This window comes from Apostichopus japonicus, chromosome 17, assembly GCF_037975245.1.
Source record: "Apostichopus japonicus isolate 1M-3 chromosome 17, ASM3797524v1, whole genome shotgun sequence".
In the NCBI taxonomy this organism is placed as follows: Eukaryota; Metazoa; Echinodermata; class Holothuroidea; order Aspidochirotida; family Stichopodidae; genus Apostichopus; species Apostichopus japonicus.
In genome coordinates, this window is record NC_092577.1 from 14,022,679 (window position 1) to 14,043,681 (window position 21,003).

Genomic DNA, 21,003 nt, shown 5'->3' on the forward strand with positions numbered 1-21,003 from the left:
GACAAAACGCAACATTATGTCATAATTGCACAAATTTAATGAGTTTCCCAGATTTATCAAAACTTCAAATGTGTATATCTTGGATATGCAAAAGAGCTTTTCAAAATGTTTCAACAGCTTTTCAATGAAATTATCACACTCAACAAAGGTACAAAATATGGGGCAAATTGGCTACTTGTCCATAATACTTTTACAATAAACCTCTTCAACACTAAAAATAATTGTAGTACATCTTATCAAGAGTCAAGCCATCTGTGAGGCTCATAAAAACATGTCTTTTGACAAATGATGAGTTGATCATGTTTCACATGCAGGTTTAGGTGATGGGTGAAGCCATTCTTAATGGCCAGGTACAGACCAGGGGGTTGTGGGGGTGGTACACTTTCTTTTCAACGTTGTAAAGTTTGAGTCTACATATGCCTCAGAATGCAACATTTGAAAAAGAAATGCAATACTTTTATTTACTCCCAGACCCCCATTTAACATAAGTCTTCTTAAATGATCCCAGCACTACACCCATTCTTTAAACTCTCGGATCCACCCCTGAAGGCTGTGGGCTAAGGCAGAGGACTTTGGGAAACTTAAGGGGGTTCATTACCTCTCAGAAAGTCCAATAATCAGAACACGGCCATCGTCAATAAAATGATTTATTCCTCTCTTTCAAGGCTAATAATACACATTTCACTTCAGTTAATAAAGTTTGGCTGTTACTGATTATACTGGGGGCCAGGGAGAACGAGTCCCAGACGTACCTTTTAAGCAAAACACACTCCTTCCCCAGTAAGTCCCAGTCCCAGCGGTTGATATGGATCACAGCCCAGTAGGGAAATTTTTTTACATTCTATTTCCTAGTAATATGTTATTTGATAAAAAGATGAAAGCTGTTGACTGATCCAAGGAACTACGTTCTATAATGTGTTCTGCTTGGCCTCGTACATGAGTATTGTTTGCATTTGTGTATGCAGTTGAACACTTAATGAGCTTTTCAAAATCCTTTGAAATCTAATCATAAAAAAATTTGGGATCAAAAACAAGGACATATGAAAAAGATAATCACTATTCCAACAGGACAAAATATCACTGTTCCAACAGGACAGACAATAACAATTGTCCTAAATTGTCAGAATCACGTTTGATATACTGTACTTGACGTATGATATGCTCTGGTAGGACAACAAAGTGAATAAAATCCTGCTTTCTTTCGAAGACATGATATGAGAGAACTTACTAACAAGGTCTCATTTAATAGTGATACTGCTTATTTAAGTACAATAATAAAGTGGCATGAAAGATTTGCCTTGAATAACATCTTAATACCTTGCATTAAACTGCGGTACAGTGACAGCTACTGTGTGCAACTTGCTGCAGGAATCACTAGACATTAAAAAGTGGGGGAGGGGGGTGGGTTGCTGGCACAACAAATTCAGAGCAACATTTGAGGGTGGGAAGGGGGGCACGACAACAGCAACATTTGGGGGGACAGAATGCAGGTGATGCATACAGGTGCCAGTGAGAGTGTAAAGCCTTGTTGACATAGGGTGGGGGTGGGGAGGGGGGTAGACTTTGTGGTTTTCATCATTTCCAGAAGCTATATCACCCTCAAATGAACAGAATTTTGCAGGTAGACAGTAAATTGTGGTTAGTAGAGGTCACAATTTGTAAATCTTCCTGCCTAAAACTTTTTTTCTTGACATGGCAAGTTTCATTGAGAGGGGGGGGGAGTAGAATGATCCATAGGGAAAGGGTAGGATATCTTCTCTCTTGGACAATAAAACCTAACCTTACCAAATTAACTCTTTTTGAAAAGTCTGCTCAATTACAACAATTTCTTTGGGTAAGAAATCTTTGCGCCCTTCTTAAAGCAAAATGGTTCAAAACAAGCCCTAAGATGTACTTTCCTGACTCCCAAACACCATGACGACCCACCACAAGTAACGTACGAGCCAACAAAGGGATGTGAATACATATGTTTCCTACTCATTTCACTTATACGTCTCCATGACGACGGTATCCATTAAACCAATCAAATTCTCCCATTTCACATGATGGAAACGTAACGGTCATCCAGAATAACTCAATCCGGCTAAAACAAGCATCCTCAAACTAAGCTTCTTTATCCGAGAGTCTGGACTCGATCCTTTGGTACTTTCTCAGCCGTGCCATGTTGCGCCACATGTCCATGTAAACCCACATAACACAACCGTTTCTATGGGAACCGTAACTATCGCAATGATTGTCATACTGGAAGATATCCACCAGCCCGCGGTAGAGCCTTATATCTTTGTCGTATTTCCTCGAGAAAGCGAAACCTTTGAGATCTTCCTCGATCTGGTGGCGCAGTTTCCTGCGAGTGAAGACGCTGCAGTAGATGTCCTGCCTCTCCTGTAGAAGCTGTGATATCTCTTCCAAGTCTTTATGGATAGCCGATACTTCTCTATCCTCTTCCCGGATAATGTCCATCCTCTTACTCCCATCTTCTGTCATTTCAGAGAGAGCAGAAAGAAATAATGATATCAACAATATACATCTTTGTCAAAGCTGCGCTGTGCATTAAATTCGTCACAACGTTGTGGTACCATTCTCACACGTTCAAAGGAAAACAGTTTTAAAAAAACACACCGCAGAAGAATTACTGTCGGTACAGTCCAAAATGGCTTCGGGGACAATAAAATCACACTAGGCGTCAACGTTAATGGTTTCCACACAAAAACAATGAAAAATTCCATTCTGTTTTTTTTTTTTTTTTTTACCAAAATAAACTTAAACCTGCACAAATAATTCTCCATTCTTCTTTGAATCCATGGCACAGTTGCTTTAGCTTATATTTGTTGTTCAGCATAAAACACACAATACAGTAACCTTAAATAAAACACACAATACAGTAACCTTAAATAAAACACACAATACAGTAACCTTAAATAAAACACACAATATGGTAACCTCAAATAAAACACACAATACAGTAACCTTAAATAAAACACACAATACAGACCTTAAATAAAACACACAATACAGTAACCTTAAATAAAACACACAATACAGTAACCTTAAATAAAACACACAATACAGTAACCTTAAATAAAACACACAATACAGACCTTAAATAAAACACACAATACAGTAACCTTAAATAAAACACACAATACAGTAACCTTAAATAAAACACACAATACAGTAACCTTAAATAAAACACACAATACAGACCTTAAATAAAACACACAATATAGTAACCTTAAATAAAACACACAATACAGTAACCTTAAATAAAACACACAATACGGTAACCTTAAATAAAACACACAATATGGTAACCTCAAATAAAACACACAATACAGTAACCTTAAATAAAACACACAATATGGTAACCTCAAATAAAACACACAATACAGTAACCTTAAATAAAACACACAATACAGACCTTAAATAAAGCACACAATACAGTAACCTTAAATAAAACACACAATACAGTAACCTTAAATAAAACACACAATACAGTAACCTTAAATAAAACACACAATACAGACCTTAAATAAAACACACAATACAGTAACCTTAAATAAAACACACAATACAGTAACCTCAAATAAAACACACAATACAGTAACCTTAAATAAAACACACAATATGGTAACCTCAAATAAAACACACAATACAGTAACCTTAAATAAAACACACAATACAGTAACATTTAATAAAATACACAATACAGTAACATTTAATAAAACACACAATACAGTAACCTTTAATAAAACACACAATACAGTAACCTTTAATAAAACACACAATAGAGTAACATTTAATAAAACACACAATACAGTAACCTTTAATAAAACAACAAATACATTAATGTGCAGTTGAAATCTGAAGGAAAAAAAATCAGACTTTTTTTGGCAAGAACAGGTTTTCGAACAAGTGATCTATCTAATTACAACCAGCCCTGTGCTTTACTTAGCTAGAGGTCTGTCCCTTAGGTGGTGGTGGGTGATCCCTATATTACACCATATATACTATTCTAGACATATACTATACTGCATACCCCATATACCCTATATGAATACTCCAAATACTATACGAAACATATATTATACTATATACTGTATATATATACCCCATATATACCCTATACATATACCCCATATACTATACATATACTATATATACCCCACTTTACCCTATATATATAACCCTTATATTATACCATACATACACTATACTATATATACCCCACATATCGTCCCCGTTCTGGCGTAGTGACGAATGTTCAAAATGTGAGTTTTGAGAAAACGCGCTCTAAAGATTTTCATATTTTGACTTTAGTATAGCGTAACTAAAAGAGGATCTCTTTTACCGAAAGTTGTCAATATTTTAAATATAACAAATAGAACTTCGAGTTCTCATGTTTGTTGCTGAAATTTCTTACATAGTAGTAATTTTAGTGTAAACATTTTCGTCGTTATGTCATGTCATTTTCAGTTAATTTTAGACATTCGCCACACATTCGTCACTGTGCTAGAACTAAATTTTGAAGTTTCGTCCTGTCGCACAGACTTGTATTCGTCACTTTTGTGTGTAGTAGCCATAGGGTACACCGTGAATGTTCACTGTCACATGGGGAGAGGAAGGGGGGGGGGTTAGGTGGAATAACCTTACAATAGAAGAAAATAATCGAAGGGGTGGTACATTGGTCTTATTAATTTTAAAAAGAATGTCCACGGTTTACTTTAATGTATAAAATAGACAAGGAATGGGTTATACGCAGGTATCAACATACGTGTTTTAGTATGTTTTTCTTGAGTGACATGGACTCCATGTCACTCAAGAAAAACATACTCCAGTGGAGTCGGATATGACGAGGGGAGGTGGTATATAGGGCAAGGAGAGCCGGCTGTTGAAATGGTGGTATATTGGTCTTATTAATTTAAAAAGAACGCCCACGTTTTGTTGCAATGTATAAAATAGACAAGGAATTTGTATCCAGTTATGGGTGGATGTGTTTTAGTTTGTGTTTCTTGGGTGAAATGTAGGGTGTCGGATAGAGAGATGTTGAGGTAGGGAGGGCAAGGAGAGCCGGCTGCTGAAAGGGTTATATATTGGTCCTATTTATTTTAAAGAACCCCCACCATTTTCTATAATGTATAAAATAGACAAGGTATATGATGAAATGTGAACACATGCAGTTGCAAAAATAATAGTTCCAGTGGCGTAATCTGTTAAGTCGGAACTCTTATAAAGCACACAGACAACGGAAAATTGTGTGCAATTCTTCATTTTCAAGTTAGTGTATTACGTGAAATGTCTCTGACAATAGTTTCTAAGTATCCTTCAAACGCTTTGGGAAGCTATTCCACTATACTATATTCCCTTAAACGGAATGTGAAATTTTATTACGCTCACAGGCACATTCATAATAACCAACCCAACAACTGTGCCATTGTTCAAGTGTTTCCAAGTTGTACTATAGTATGTTGTTCCTTCTTTTTATTTCCTTCCAGTATAAATATAAAAAATTTCTTACGCTCACAGGCACATTCATAATATCCAACCCAACCTCGTGTGAATCCTCAGATTTAAAGAAGGAAATCAACTGTGCCATTGTTCAAGTGTTTCCAAGTTGTACTATAGTATGTTGTTCCTTCTTTTTATTTCCTTCCAGTATACATATAAAAATTATAGAGAGGAGTCATATAACACCTCAACAAGAAGAATGACTCATATAAAAGCTTTTTTTTTAAGATGATAGGATACCAAACAGTCCAAGAATAACTAATATAAAAACCGAGAAAATTTCAAGATGATAGGATATCATATAAAATACATCTACTAATACAAAAGTTATTACATAAAACGATATAGCAAACAGACTATAACAAACATTCTAAGTGCTCGAATGGAATGTATAAAGCAGCACGGTAAATAAATGAGTTGCTGTAAACTTACGTTCGATATTTTGTGTGGATTTCTTAGATTTCTGCTCGATTTGTGCAGGAGAGATTTCAGTACAGTATACAAAGGGTTAATCTGATCACTGTAAATCTTATTAGCCATTCTTGCAAACTCAGGTCTTGCAGCAGCATTTACTTTTTCTAAAAGTATATTGTATTCCAAATTAATATAGATGATGTGTATTTAAGAAACTTCATTCTTCTTTTCTTTGCTTTTTTTTTGCAATATAAAATGGTACCAGACAGGCACTGTATAGATCACATGTGCAAGGGTAGAATAATAGTATTGAAAACATTTTCCTTAGCATTTTGGTTAAAGAAAGACACAACGTAAGCCACACTAGATACTATATAATATACTTTTTTAATACCTTAATGCTTTGCAAGAAAAGGTCAAACTGTCGTCACTGTATACTCCCAGTATTCAGTTTTGGAGACCTTCATGTTTTATGGTTTATTTTCAAAAACAAATTTCCCTTTTTTTTTTGTGGGGGGGGTGGGAGTTACGCAATAAAGTCTTGCGGTCACATGTTGGAACTATGTCATTAACAGAACACTGAAAATTTCATTGGTCAGTTTCAACAGCGCTCTTATGAATTGTACATGATACAGCAGTATCATTGGCATATTTTGTGATAGAAATGTGTGAGTTTGACCTAATTTCATCAGTATATATAGTAAATAATAAAGCATATAATGGACCCCCCCCCCCACCCCAAGGCACACCAACCTTTATGTCCAATATTTCCGATAACCCTTTATCCAACCTTACTTGTCTGGGCCATCCTTGAAGAAATTGTGTCAGCCAATGAATAAGCCATGTTTCTTTGATAAATCGTAAAAGATCCTTCATTAATTGAAGCATTTGGCAAGACAGTATTAAAGGTTGCTATACAGATTTTCTAGTAATTCGCCCCCCCCCCCATCCTCGTCCTTTGTAGCAAAGTAACTACTTAAGTTTAAACTATGCTAGTACTTTCCAAACTTTCATGTAAAAGTATGTGACCTTCAATTATGTAACTAGGTATTACCTAGCTAGAAAAAGGTAGTTTTAAGTTAGGCTAGAGTAATTCTCGTGATGAGCAAAGCCGCCAACAGCTAAGAGAAACCGTACTTCTTTAGGGAGATGTTACATTTGTAACAATTTGACGATTTGTATCTCGGCAAAACGTCAATTTTCAGATTGTTCTCATTTTGACGAGTTGTCGTATCTCAACAAAACGTCAATTTTCAGATATTTTTTTCATTTTGACGACTTGTTATACTTCGGCTAAACGTTGAAATTCAGATTTTTTTCATTTTGACGACTTGTTGTATCTCAGCAAAACGTCAATTTTCAAAATTTTGTCATTTTGACGACTTTTTGTTTCTCGGCAAAACGTCAATTTTCAGATTTTTGTCAGTTTGACGACTTGTTGTGTCTCGGCAAAACGTCAATTTTCAGAATTTTATCATTTTGACGACTTGTTGCATCTCGGCAAATTTAATAATTTTGTCGTTTTGACGAGTTGTTAAACTCGGCAAAACGTCTTTTTCCGAATTTGTCATTTTGAAGAGTTTGTTTCTCTTTCATCACCATGTCCCTTTTACGCTTCCGTAGTATATGAATACTGTATTAATCAATTAAATGACGAGGTGAACTAATAAAGATATTACCTTCCCATAATCCTGGGTGTTTTCAAATGGCAGTTAGTTGGTTCTCAAGTCAGTATGACATGGTTGTTATGTTCGGCTTGTTCCAAAGGGTAATATTCGTCGATATGCAAAAATGCATGGACCTTAGACAATAGTGTTACTGAGTGGTTGTAATGATGACTAAAGTATTCGTCAGTATGTAAAAACGAGAGTGGCTCTTAGGTGGACATTCGTCAAAAATGAGTTAGAGAAAACGAAAGAAATAGACAGTTTTAAAACTTCTAACCCGGCTCAACCGATTCTTCACCCTCGAAATAGGTAAGGACAATATTTAACTCAATTTCGCCAAAAGTGCACGTTCGCCACTACGCGAAAACGGGGACGATATATACCCCATATACTATACTATACATATATTATACTATACCCCATATACCCTATTTACATACCCCATATACTATATTATACATACTGTATATATTAAACTATACTATATATATATATATATATACCACATACACCCTATATATATACCCCATATACTATACATATACTATACTATATACTGTATCCCACATACCCTCAATATATACCCCATATACTATACATATACTATACTATATACCCTATACCCCATTTCTCTGCTGGGTGTGACTATAGTTGTTTTGACTGCAGCCCTCTCGAGATGTGATTCCTACAGTCACTGTCGCATTCATCAACACCCCACCTAAAATCTGAGGAAGTTACTCACCGACAGAAAAGATGTTGCCAACTTTTTGGCCCTCCTTGATTTCTTCGAGCAGTCTGGTGAGTTCGCCTTTCAGCACTTCGTTCTGTTGGACCTTAGCTGCATATTTTCGATTGGCTAACCATCCTATGAAAAGGTTAAGTTTTGCAGTAACTGTAGTCATGACAGGTAAAGAATTCTAGGAAAAATTTTAAATGGTCGTGCAAACGTCCGAATTTCTGGTCGGACGACAACATTAGGTTTTGGAGGCTGTTTCAATCAAATTCAGATTGCATTGTAACTAAAAATTGCCTTTAATACCAATAATTGGTATCATAAATTGGTATATATGAAGAAATTAGTATTATTATTATCATCATCCCCCAGAAACTAGTCTTCCATCCGCCAAACTTACACACCTCTCATACAGATATACCTATTGTTCATCATTAGTTTTGGACAACCAACTTTGCCGTTCGGACATCCAGGGAGGAAGGTCTTGTTGTTCGATTGACAACCAGAAACAAATCCTTAAAAATTTTTAGTTTAACTTTCGACATTTATTCTGAGGTTTCAAGCATCTTAACGAAATTAATATTAGATTCCAAGTTGTCAACTTTTGTTTTTGGCCATGTATTTTTATGCTGAACAGATCTCACTCCAAATGTCATCTGTAAAAACCAACCAACCAACAGGTCAAATGTTGTATGCATATGGATTAATATTAAACTAAAATTCTTTGTTCTCTTCAAAAGTTTTCTTCAAATTTAAACACCAATTCTAGATGCATCAATTGTTGATGTACAACCAAACATGTACGGCCAGGTTACCCATCCCTTAATCTACGTCCAGCCCGGATGAGGGGTATGGAGGGGTCAGACATGTATATTCCTGCCTCTTCTAGTCTTACCACATTCAGACATCTATGACCAGGGTTGTCACCACGCCGGGCGGCGCCGGGCGGTGCTACCCAGCTCTCAAAATTTCTGCCCGGTACTCAAGGTCAATTTCAGCCTTACCGCCCGGCACAAATTAGTCTACAGTACCGCCAATAAGTAACTTGGTAAAGATTAGCGCGATTCAGTGCAAAACGCAGCTTAACTGTAATTAACCCCGCGGATCACTGTCACAAATTACCCGGCTCTAAAAATGGTCTGGTAACAACCCTGTCTATGACACTACATATCTGAAACAAGCCACTTTTCAATATCAAGTCATGCATTTCTACATGCTTATAACTGTTAGCTCACCGAACATAGCAGAAACACATCCCATAGCAGTGTCAGGATTGCCTTAAATGCATGAATGGAGAGCTCTCTGCTCCGTGGAGTCCTCTCCACAGCACCAGGTAAATGAACCACGCAGCACCTCATCCACCCACAGGCTAGGGGGTTCTAGAAACTGGTCCCAAAAGGGCACTTAGGACTAGTCACAAAAGTAAATTAAAATACCCACAAGAGGCCAAAAGGCCAAAGGGTGTGTGTTTGTGGGGGTGGGGTGGGGGTCGGGGAGAGAGGGAGTAATACATTCTTTAAATTGACTTACATGCAAAAGCAGTTGCTACAAGAAGTAAGAAGGGGAGGGGCAGAGGGGGGGGGAGAAAGGGAGGGGCGACACACACTCCTTATAGTGACTTACCTGCGAAAGCAGTTGCTACAGGAAGTAAGAAGGGGAGGGGCAGAGGGGGGGGAAGGGAGTGGCGACACACACTCCTTGTAGTGACTTACCTGCGAAAGCAGTTGCTGCAGGAGTAAGAAGGGGAGGGGCAGAGGGGGGGGAGGGGCGACACACACTCCTAATAGTGACTAACCTGCGAAAGCAGTTGCTGCAGAGAGTAAGAAGGGAGGGGCAGAGGGGGGAGGGAGGAAGGGGCCCCCCCCCTTGTAGTGACTTACCTGCGAAAGCAGTTGCTGCAGGGAGTAAGAATGGTATGAAATAGTCAGAGGTCATTCTGTAAACCGTAGAGAGCCATTCCTTATCATTTCCAGCGCTTTGTTTTGAAAGGTTATCACTCTCCGACGATAGAGTCCTCGCCTCATTAAAATTGTTGAAATTATTACTCTTCATTTTTGTCTGCAGAAAAGAGAGGAAACAGATATTGTGAGAGAGACGAACAAAAACCTCCTCCAGTTACTCTCATTTACATACAATATTTTCTGAGAGGAAAAAACTGCAAAATAATATTTATTCACATGACGAAAAGAGAACTTTTCTAGAAATTGAAAACACTACTCTAGCCATGCTTTATATTTTTAAAGTCTCTGACAGAAATGTGTTATTTCATAAACTGAACTTTCACCAAATTGGAAAATTACACAATCTATTACCAAAGATGAACAAGGTCAAATATAGTGTTGATGTCATCAGTAAATCCCTTCTCAATTTAAGCGTATTGAACCCATTTTTTTTTTTACGAAAGCTTTAGAAGCAATTTTCAATTAAATGAATCACTACTTGTCAAATGTTTCACTGTGTAAGGTTCCTGCAGCTGCAGAATAAAAGGGAAATGCATACTGTACTGTACCATACTGCATTAACCGTTGGTATGAAACTATGTTTGACAGTACAAGATTACTGTAGCTTCAGTATAAACGGCATATACATACTGTGCTGTACTATACTGCATTAACTGTGAGTATGAAACTATGTTTGACAGTACAAGATTATTGTAGCTTCAGTATAAATGGCATATACTGTACCATACTGCATTAACTAGTACTACAAAATTGTTTTAATACTTGTTTAAATATGATTCTTGTAAGAAATTTGATACCAAGTTCAACTTCAATTTATAAATTACAGATATGAAAACAAATATTAAATCTTGATTTAAACCTATGAAACACACTTACCGTGTGACCTTTGGTAACTAGAATATTCTTGAAAGTATCACTGACTAAAGCTGATCACCAAAAAAATGAATGTAAAATACTCTACAAGTAAAATTCCACAAGATCTCTCTCTCTCAATACTTCTGCAATAGTATTTTACACAATTGTTGAATATCTGTGTACAGTGTACTATATATTAACTGTACAATTGACCCCAGTCAAGTGCACTTGTTGCAACCAGACAACAAAATACCCAAATTTTTACACGATATAGAATTTAAGTATGCCATGAAATATGTACAGTATGCTTCACTAACCTGGTGAATTTAAAGACCTACTGTAGTATAGTCAGTTGGGGTAAAAAAAAACAAGGGGGTAGGTTGGGGTAAAAAAAAACAACCCCTTTTTATAGAAGGGGAATATTTAGCCAAAGTTCCAATTTATTTTGGGTGATAGTCCTATATGTCTAGTTTATTATTATATAATTTCTGGAACTCTATGTCACTTTGCTGCCAATCACCGCTTCATCGAATCAAGCGAATGCTAAACTAGCAAAATTTGAAGTTTGTACCACATATCCGAAACTTTCTCCTGCATACCCAGCTTATATGATATGCAGATTATTCCAGCAGTTACAGCATAGCAGTTAGTGATATTACACTCCCCCATGGTAGAATTACTCCAACTTCATTCACGCTTCATGGGGGGGCCTTGTTTTTTTTTACCCCCAAAAAGTGATGCGAATGGGGTAAAAAAAAAACAAGTACTTTCCGGCTCCAGTGTACTCCCTATTTTGCCTGAATGAATAAATTTTTCCATAATGTTGATTTTAGAGGTTAGGCAAATAGTTTTCATGTCTGTCATGTGTCAAAAATGTTAAATAATTGGGCAGAAGTAACTGAAATTGGCTCAACTCTAATGTTTCTACTATATTACACCACATTTGTGTAGCATCATATACACACTGTACAGTATGAATATGGCTGAGCATGACATATGACACGAGCCATCCATAATTACGAATTAAGACAATTTCACAATTTTTTTCCTTTTTCATGTAAAGGTAGTAGCTCATACTTACTGTAGATGTAATTATATGCAAACATGATTTTATGATACATTCATGAAGAAAATAGCATTTTTTCTAGCATTGTTTTTTTTTACCCCAGCATTGTTTTTTTTTACCCCGAATTAAGCAAATTTTGGGGGTAAAAAAAAACAACATTTTTCGCAAAAAACGACACTTTCCATTTACAAAAAAGTTATTTTTGTTAGATTCTCTTTAAGAGAATCCCACTCCACACACTTGAACATTGGAACCAAAACAATACCTCTTACTCATCAATTTTTAGAGCAAACTTTAGGTACATTGTTTTTTTTTTACCCCACTTGACTATACTACTGCACTTCCTATTTACTGCAAAATAGGCAGAATTACATCCATTTTTAGTAACAGCAATGCTCCCAAAAGGATTACCAGGATGTCCCCAATCTAACTTGGGGATTTAAACATAACATTAACTTAGTGTGTACTGTACATGATTGAGGACAGTGTGTATTTATTTAGTGCTTGGTGTAAAATAACACTGTACTGAACATGTACACACATATATAGTACACACTGTACATGTATGTACTGGTTCACAATTATTTTCTATTCTGATATAGGGTTGGGTAGAGGATGTGGGTGGGAGGGGGGTGGGTTACATGCATACAGACAATTTGAATCAGAAGATTACCACCATACCAAATAATTCAGTATACCTTGAATGCATGTGTTTATGCAGTCTCTTTGCAGTAAAAGTCAGTCACATACAGTATGCATATTTGCATATAGTGCACTATGAGGAGGGTGTTTGGGGGGGAGAGTCAAAGAGTAAAAGACAGAACACTTTTAATAAATACATTTCAATAGTTTCTAATGTTGTTAAACATGGTCTCCTTGAATGAAGATACAATGTTATACCACTGTTTGCCCTCATGCATGTTTCTTTTGAGCTGATGTAACTCTCATATACGCCACTTTTAGCTGCCCATCAGAGTATAAATAATTTATTAAAAAGATGTTTTAGCTCATTCTTTGCATCATAACTATACACGGCTTAATAGTTTTTAATTGAAAACCAAATTTGACCTTGAAATGCCCTAAATAGTCCAAAATATTGGTAAATTGTGATGTTTTAGGGCACTTTTCACAGGCATGGTTGGGCATATATGACCCTGAATATGCATTTTATTGGTAGTCCTTATTCTATTGTACACCCTTCTTAATTGTTAAGCACCTGTATGCTAATGCTAAGAAGTTGTTGTCATTTGAATTACTCAAATCGGCTCGTGCAAGCATTTTCATACATATGAACCAAGTGATTTTTCAAATTTTCGAGTTGTAAATTTGAGTAGATACTGTAGTTGGTAACACAAAATACACAACTTTTTGACTTGAGTTTTTAAAGATCGGGTCAATACACTCTTGAAAAATGGTATTTAAAAAAAAATTGAAATTTACCCGCAGGCCAAAATTGGACACCCAATAGGGCCAGAAGTGAGATTTCTTTAAGTTTGAGGGCGCTGTTCATAAAACTTCCGACCCGCTTGACCTTTTTTTGGCACTTTTTCCATACAGCTACCACTGGACAAGGATCCTATGCAAATTAAACCGCTATTAAACATGCCTTTGCTTGTGAATATAGAGCACACTCAAAGTAGGGCCAGAAAAGGCCCCTATCTCATGTTCTGCCATTTTATGATTTTAATACTTGTAACGAATAATTGAGACCGTAAATTTTCCTCAAAATTAGCTAAATTCGAAGACTGGTCACATGTCTCCCAAAATATCTGCAATATCAGACATAAAATACTTTACATTTATGCAAAAGATGCCTCCAAACTTGACACAAATTTAGGGCTCTTAAAATGCAATCTAGATTTGGTTGCTAGGCAGGCCGTATCCTAGCAACCAAAAAGTTTTTTTGCCCAATTTCATCCTTTGAGACATGTGGCAAGACACCATATCAATTTCAGGTGATTCTGAGAGGGTGGACGTGGAGGCCACTGTTGATTTGGCATGGATACGTATGATATGTAATTTCTTTTAAATCTTTAAGTAGAAAGGAAGAATTTCTTATCAAGTTTGGGGAGAACATTCTGGGTGAAGTATCTCCATACACACAATCCTCCATACACAAAATGTGTACAGCTGATACAATACCAACAGATTAAAAAATAAAACATATTTCTTTAAAGGGTGTGAAAACTCGCGCAAAAAGAAACGTCTAATGCCGGTAATTTGACCTAGTTTCATATGAGGTGTAACAGAAGTGTTAAACACCACCATCGATTCCAGAAAATACACACACAGCTTGCTACCATCGGTAATTAGACACTAGTGTACAGTCAGTACTGTACATACAGCTGCGGTCAATACCCACAGCACAGTATACAAACGATACAGCTATGGACATCTCAGGTCCAGCTACAGTAAAGCTAAAGGTATCACGTTTCATTACTGTCTGCATTTTGTAGCGACACAAACTTAACGTCACTTGCCAGAATTCCCCTTTCCAATACTTTGTTCTGATGACATAACCTACTGTGCAGTGTGCAGTCCCACCATGACGTCAAAGTTTGCGTAAAAGTATGGACAGTTATTGTGATTAAAATTTTGGGTTAATATGCATTAAGTGACCAACAACAATATGTAAACAGTACCATTTTACTGTCCAAGCCAACACCAGGACTGGATATCTGTACTACTATATACTGTATAAATAAATTGCTAAATGCCAGTGAGTTTCTAGGATTGCCAGGTAGTAAGAGAAATTGTGTAGAGTTTGCAGTTTTATGCCAGTACAAGAACAAACACACATTTATGAAAAATAACTTAAACATTGCCAGTGAAGAAACTACTATAGCTTGATTTCCATACCAAACATAACCCTACATTACTGCTTATTATCAGTGCTATTCCTGGGCTGCTCTTATAAGAGACTGTACCGTAGTATCAAAATTAACAATTTGTGTCGTAAATCAGGAAAATGATCTATAGATATTGAGAAGTCTCATATTTTATAGACGATTAAATGTCTCACCGAGGGGAAAAAGGGATTTTAGTCAAATCTTTGTCGAAAGTTTGAGCATTTCATGACCACTAAATTGACTTTCTAAGCATATCATTTTATCAATCAATTTTTTTCAATTCCATCTGAATTTAAAACCATATTTGGACAATGCAGCTCATTAGCATGACTAATGTAGGTACTTTTCATCAATTCCTAAATTGAAATATTAAAATGAAAAAAAATGTTACATTTTCATTTTTCCAAATTTGTTGCTGTACATGATTACTGCGTACAATGAAAAACCATCTGGACCAGTCTGTGCGAATAATAAAATATTGGATCTAATTTCATTAAAGGAGATATAAACCCTAGGCCTTTTCTGCTTAGAGAATAACATTTTGCAGTATGCTCTTTTTGACAGAAGCAGCACAAATTAAGCTTGAATACATTTCTTTCAACCTTAAAAATCGATTTAATTGCCACCATATTTGTTCGAATTCCGACTATTTGTGGGGTAAGCGAGCCATATCGCATTTCAACAGAAAGAGTTGCCAATTCCAACAATAATTAATATTACATCGAAGCAAACAGAAAGAAATATATTGTATTAGATAAAACGTTTGTTTTTCATTTATACTTTAAAAGGTTTTAACAGTCGAAAAAAATATCTTTTGAGTGTAAATGTGTGGCTTCTTTTTCAATATGGAGGATGTAACGACAGCTGAACTTACACAACTTTGAAACCTATCTTAAATATCCTACATGCCATTCACTATAACTAACTCAAGATGTAGTCAAATCTTTTTTTCCAAAACACTTTCCGGACATGGGATTTGTTTATAAAAATGAGCACATGGATGCATTTGGAGTTGACTGTGATTCGATTCGAGCCACAGTACACAGTGGAGGAACAGTGGCCGACACTGGCACTTACTATACAGTAAGTATGCAGTATACAGTATGTATGTGACAGAGAGGCAAGCCTGGTGCTTTTGTGCCTTTTGTACGTTCTCTTTTCTCTGGAAACCTTTTCCCTTCAGGAATAACATATCGTTTTCCATTCCCTGCTCCTTATTTCCCTGTCCTGTTTACACAATGCTTGGTACTGCGGCCTTTTAACTTCTTTTTTAACAATTTAACAATCTCCGAGAGTAAAGTTGTGCACAGTTCATATCTGCAGAGAGGGAAATTGCTTAACTAAGGATGCGGCTCGCTGACGACATTCCAAAAGAGCCCTGGTTATTGAAATTAACATAATGGCAGCCAACACAGTAGATGTAAAAAATAATGAGAAATTACCTGGAAATTCGGGGAAGGGTAGTTTTGACTATGTACAGTAGTTATTTCACAGAGAGAGGATGTAAGAATATTAGTCTCTTCTATGAGGTTACTTCACAACTCCAGAGTTTATTTCTCCTTTAAATACATTATTTACAGTACTTGCTCAATATATATATACATAATTATAGCATTCATTCCTGACAAACAATTATGTCCATCAGTTTCTTAGAACATGTCAAGATTAACATTCTTGTTACAAGAGCAGATTTGGCACAAAAAAAGCTACTTTACAATACAGACTTCTGAATTTGAGTGCATTATTTTCGCTATCTCTTGTGGTGATATATATGTATGACATTATGGATTATTAATTTGATTGATACTACCTCACAAATATATATGAGAAGGGTGCCAGTTTTTCCAAAATATTTGTAAATGTACATCAGTTGCTTAGAACTTTTCAAGATTAACATTCTTGTTACAGTTTGATTTGGCAAAAAAAAGGCTACTTTTCAAAACAAACTTCTGAATTTGAGAGCATAATTTTCTGTCTCTAGATGTGCTATGTTTGACATTATGGATTATTTAATTGATAATACCTCACCTATATGAAAAAGGGTGCCAGTTCTGCCAAAATATTTGTAAACAAAATGAACACACCTGATGATATTGGTATATGTATATACATAGATTTAAAAATAAAATATATAGTGGTAGCTTGATCTTCTCGTACCAACAGATCTAACTACAGGTACAAACATACAGTGATGACCGCTGTTACCATGCAATGGTTCCATTTTAAAGATTATTGAATATTTGCCCTAGCTAGGTGTATCAAGATTCGAGTACAAATTAAATTCTCTGCCTATTACAGTCGTTGAATAGTCAGGATTTGAAATTTGTGGATTTCGCTGTTTGCCAGGGGAAAAAATGGCACTGGCATTTTCTGTCAGTAGACACTATGAACATTAACACATGTACTAATTTGTTACGTTAACGATTGTCAGACAAAAAATGAGCATGATTTCTTTACCATTAAAGGCATTGAAGACTCGCCCAAAACCGCGTGCCGCCCTCTGAAAAAGTTAACTTTCTGTTGCTTGCAAGTGATGTTTTGTTCGTGTCGCTACAAAATGCAGACAGTAATGAAACGTGATACCTTGTTATCTTTAGCTGGACCTGAGATGTCCATCGCTGTATGGTTTGTACACTGTGTTGTGGGTATTGACCACAGCTATATGAACTGACTGTACACTAGTGTCTAATTACCGACGGAAGCAAGCTGTGTGTGTGTATTTTCTGGGATCGATGGTGGTGTCTAACACTTTTGTTACTCTTCATTCAAAACTAGGTCAGATTACCGGCATTAGACGTTTCTTTGTGTGCAAGTCTTCACACCCTTTAAGACACCAAAGATGCCATGTTTGTGGGTGATGGTGGAAAAGGGTTATGTATTTAATATTGGTGAATTTACTGACTGTCTCATTGCGATCGGCCTACCACAGAACCCTTCACAATACAAATTTGTATATATGCTATCAAGTCCTCAGTATTTGGTATCTATGAATACTGGGATCTGGTGTGTTATATTACCGTTTTCAGATGGCCGCACGTGGTTTGGGGCGAGTCTTCAATGCCTTTAATAATTATATCGTAGTGGATACATAGCCGTCAGACAGTTCCCGATTCCAGTTTACTATTTAGCCGTCACTTCTGTCTGACATGTGCAGTTATCAATCTTGCAATTAGCCGCCATTTTGAATGTTGTCTTTGAATGAGTGAAGTTGTGATGCGATTGTGATCCATTTTTAAGCATGCCTCTAGCTGTAAGTGATAGTTTTGACTCGTTTTCTGCTATCGAAAGTGCCATTTGTACATTCGAGAAGGAGCAATACATTTGATTTTGGCGCCGGGACATGGTCTTTCGAAGCAGCGAAGAAGAAGTACAAAAAACTAGTGGTGGATGAAGAAGCAACACAGAGACTTTGTTATCATTTCGTGAAGTACGCATACATGTATAAACGGTGGAAGAGAGTACAAGTCTAAAGGCACAGGACAACGGCCAAATCAGAGGTGAGATACGTTTTGTCGTACGCATGATCGAAGCTTTGTTCGATCGATGGAGCTCAAAGTGAATGCAAGTCTAAATTATGCAGCATCATTCATCATGCATGTTCATAGATTGTCCGCCAGCACCGCAGGAAATCACAAGTCCGCAAGATTGATAACTGCGCATGTCGGATTGATAACTGCGCATGTCGGATTGATAACTTCGCATGTCAGACGGAAGTGACGGCTAAATAGTAAACTGGAAGCAGGAACCGTCTGACGGCTATATATCCACTGACTAATTACATACAGCTGCATATATATCACAGTTTGCAAAGTTAGGGAACACACAAAATTACTGTACACCACCATACATAACTTACACTAGGCCTAATCCTACAACTACAAGGACTTATACCTATATGTTGGCATAGTGTTTATGTTCTGGGGATAAACAATCATTATTTCGAATCGTTTACAGTGTATATTATTATGACTACGGTATGAATAGGACTACAATAATACAGTAACTATTACTATTAGGCCTCTTACTAGTCCTACTACTTATACTGTAGCCTAGTTCGTAGTTGAACTAATGCCAAGGAGTAGACACCTGCATTAGTCAAAAAGTTCTCTTACGATAGAAACTTTAAAAGGAGGCAAACCATTTTTTGTCCTCGGTTGTAAAATTTCAGTTTGCTTCTGTTCGTGATTGAGTCTGACACAATTGCTGAGGTGAAAATCACAGCGGTCGTTGAACAGCCGTATAACAGTCGTAACTGGTATCAGTTCTGCGATATTTTGATTTCCCACACACTTGACTTAGCAAAAAGGGAAATTTATGAAAGTTACATCGAGTGACGTCATATACGTCGGAAGGTAGGCCCTACCTATAATAGGAGACCGCAAGCCGATTTCCAAAGTATACATCTAAAACTTGTTAAATATCCAATCGAACATTTTCTGTTCGATCAAGTAAAATTCAGAAAAATGATAAGTCCTTCATATAAGTTACTTTTTGGCTTATTTTGTTTCAAGTCTAAAGCCCGTCAATATTTAAATTCGAGGTAGTGTATAAGGCCTATTTCTGAAAGAAATCGACGTAATGTGTATGGGATTGAGAGCATATATATATACATAGGAGATTTCTGAAACATATCTTCAGAGAAATTTCTTTTCGATTTTTTCCTGGTACACCACTGATAAAAAATTAGACTGAATAATGATAGATTCGGCTATTTTAGATCAAAATGCTGTATAGCCTGTATTGCTCGACAATGGTGGCCCGACCTGCATAGATGGAACTTCTCAAACACGTACAACGTAAACCATGACACCGTAGGATATACTATACGTAAAAACTGTTCTGAAACTGTTGTAAGACTGCAACGAATTACATATTGGTAGCGACGAGTATCGGTAGGGATTCCAACCTTTAATCTTTTTTTTAGTAACTATAAATTACTATTCGTAACAATGAATTATTAATTTTATATAAATATCTCAATACTTGCAGTGGCGTAGCTACGGGGGGGCCTGGGGGGCCGGCCCCCCATGAAATCGGCTGCCCCCCTGGCCCCCCCCACTGGGAATGGGGTAAAAAAAATTGTAAAAAAAAAAATTGTAAAAAAAAACTCATCAGTGGGATTCACTAATATTTTTTGTTCAATAATTTGGGAAATAGAGTTACACAATTTTCTCGTCTGCATCTGGCAGAATAAGAATAATACAATATCTGTAGTAATCATGAGAATGGTCATACAGCATGGCATGGCAATGGTCGATGCGACGGTTGCTACCATACACCACGAACCTTGTGCATGTGCTGCGCGATATCGATATCTACCAATACATGTTATCGGTCATCGATTGGCACAAAAACCCAGATTCTGATGACAGCTGCCTCAAGAAATCCAATAAATGGCCTAATTAGCACCGAGCCACCAATGTGGACCATTACCGAAACATCGATGCGTGTTAGTCTTCCATCCCCTTCCTCTAATGCTATTTAAATCCACATGTGGGCATTTCCTGCAAACCTACCGGTAGCCAACAGGGGTTTGAGTTGGGAGAAAGGCCTTGACACCTTGAAACAACAAATGATGCCAACCATAGGCGTACGAGGCGGGAGGTGCAGGGGGGCAGACTGCCCCCTAAATTTCCAGAGGACAAGAAATTCGGGCAAAAGTCCTGAAAAATTCGGGCAGCCTAAGAGGAGAAATATATATATATATATATATATATATATATATATATATATATATATATATAAATATGCAGTAGCTTGCCCGAATCTTTTTCAAATTTTTGCCCGACAATTCCATGAGTTTCTTTATTTAGCATCATGATGCCCGAATATTTCCGTGTAACACCACCGTAAGCGCAGTTCATCTGGGCTACCACGCTTTTTGCACGATCAATTTTTTTTTCCTTCTAACTAGTCAATTGTATACCTGGACCAAGGGCGGCGGAACCGGGGG

General features: G+C 36.8%; 1 protein-coding gene across 3 annotated transcripts; it reads right to left on the bottom strand.

Moving 5' to 3' along the window:
• Positions 1–14: 14 nt before the first annotated feature.
• Positions 15–19,373, bottom strand: LOC139984256 (coiled-coil domain-containing protein 127-like). Of its 3 annotated transcripts, none has more exons than XM_071998086.1 (4): positions 19,163–19,373; positions 10,200–10,377; positions 8,329–8,451; positions 15–2,477 (listed from the first exon to the last, which is right to left on the bottom strand). In XM_071998086.1, exons 2-4 carry the CDS (start codon positions 10,369–10,371, stop codon positions 2,104–2,106), a joined length of 669 nt encoding a protein of 222 aa, XP_071854187.1. In that variant the 5' UTR covers positions 10,372–10,377; positions 19,163–19,373; the 3' UTR covers positions 15–2,103. The 3 variants fall into 3 exon arrangements, with proteins under 3 accessions (XP_071854187.1, XP_071854185.1, XP_071854186.1); XM_071998084.1 differs by having other exon boundaries at positions 19,189–19,371; XM_071998085.1 differs by lacking the exon at positions 19,163–19,373 and adding an exon at positions 11,157–11,334.
• Positions 19,374–21,003: the final 1,630 nt, after the last annotated feature.

Coding starts and splice junctions, on each gene's coding strand:
- LOC139984256 (XM_071998084.1), bottom strand. Junction 8,452..10,199: donor TGCAGCAACTGCTTTCGCAG/GTAAGTCACTAC, acceptor ACCTTTTCATAG/GATGGTTAGCCAATCGAAAA. Junction 2,478..8,328: donor TGGCAACATCTTTTCTGTCG/GTGAGTAACTTC, acceptor CTGAAATGACAG/AAGATGGGAGTAAGAGGATG.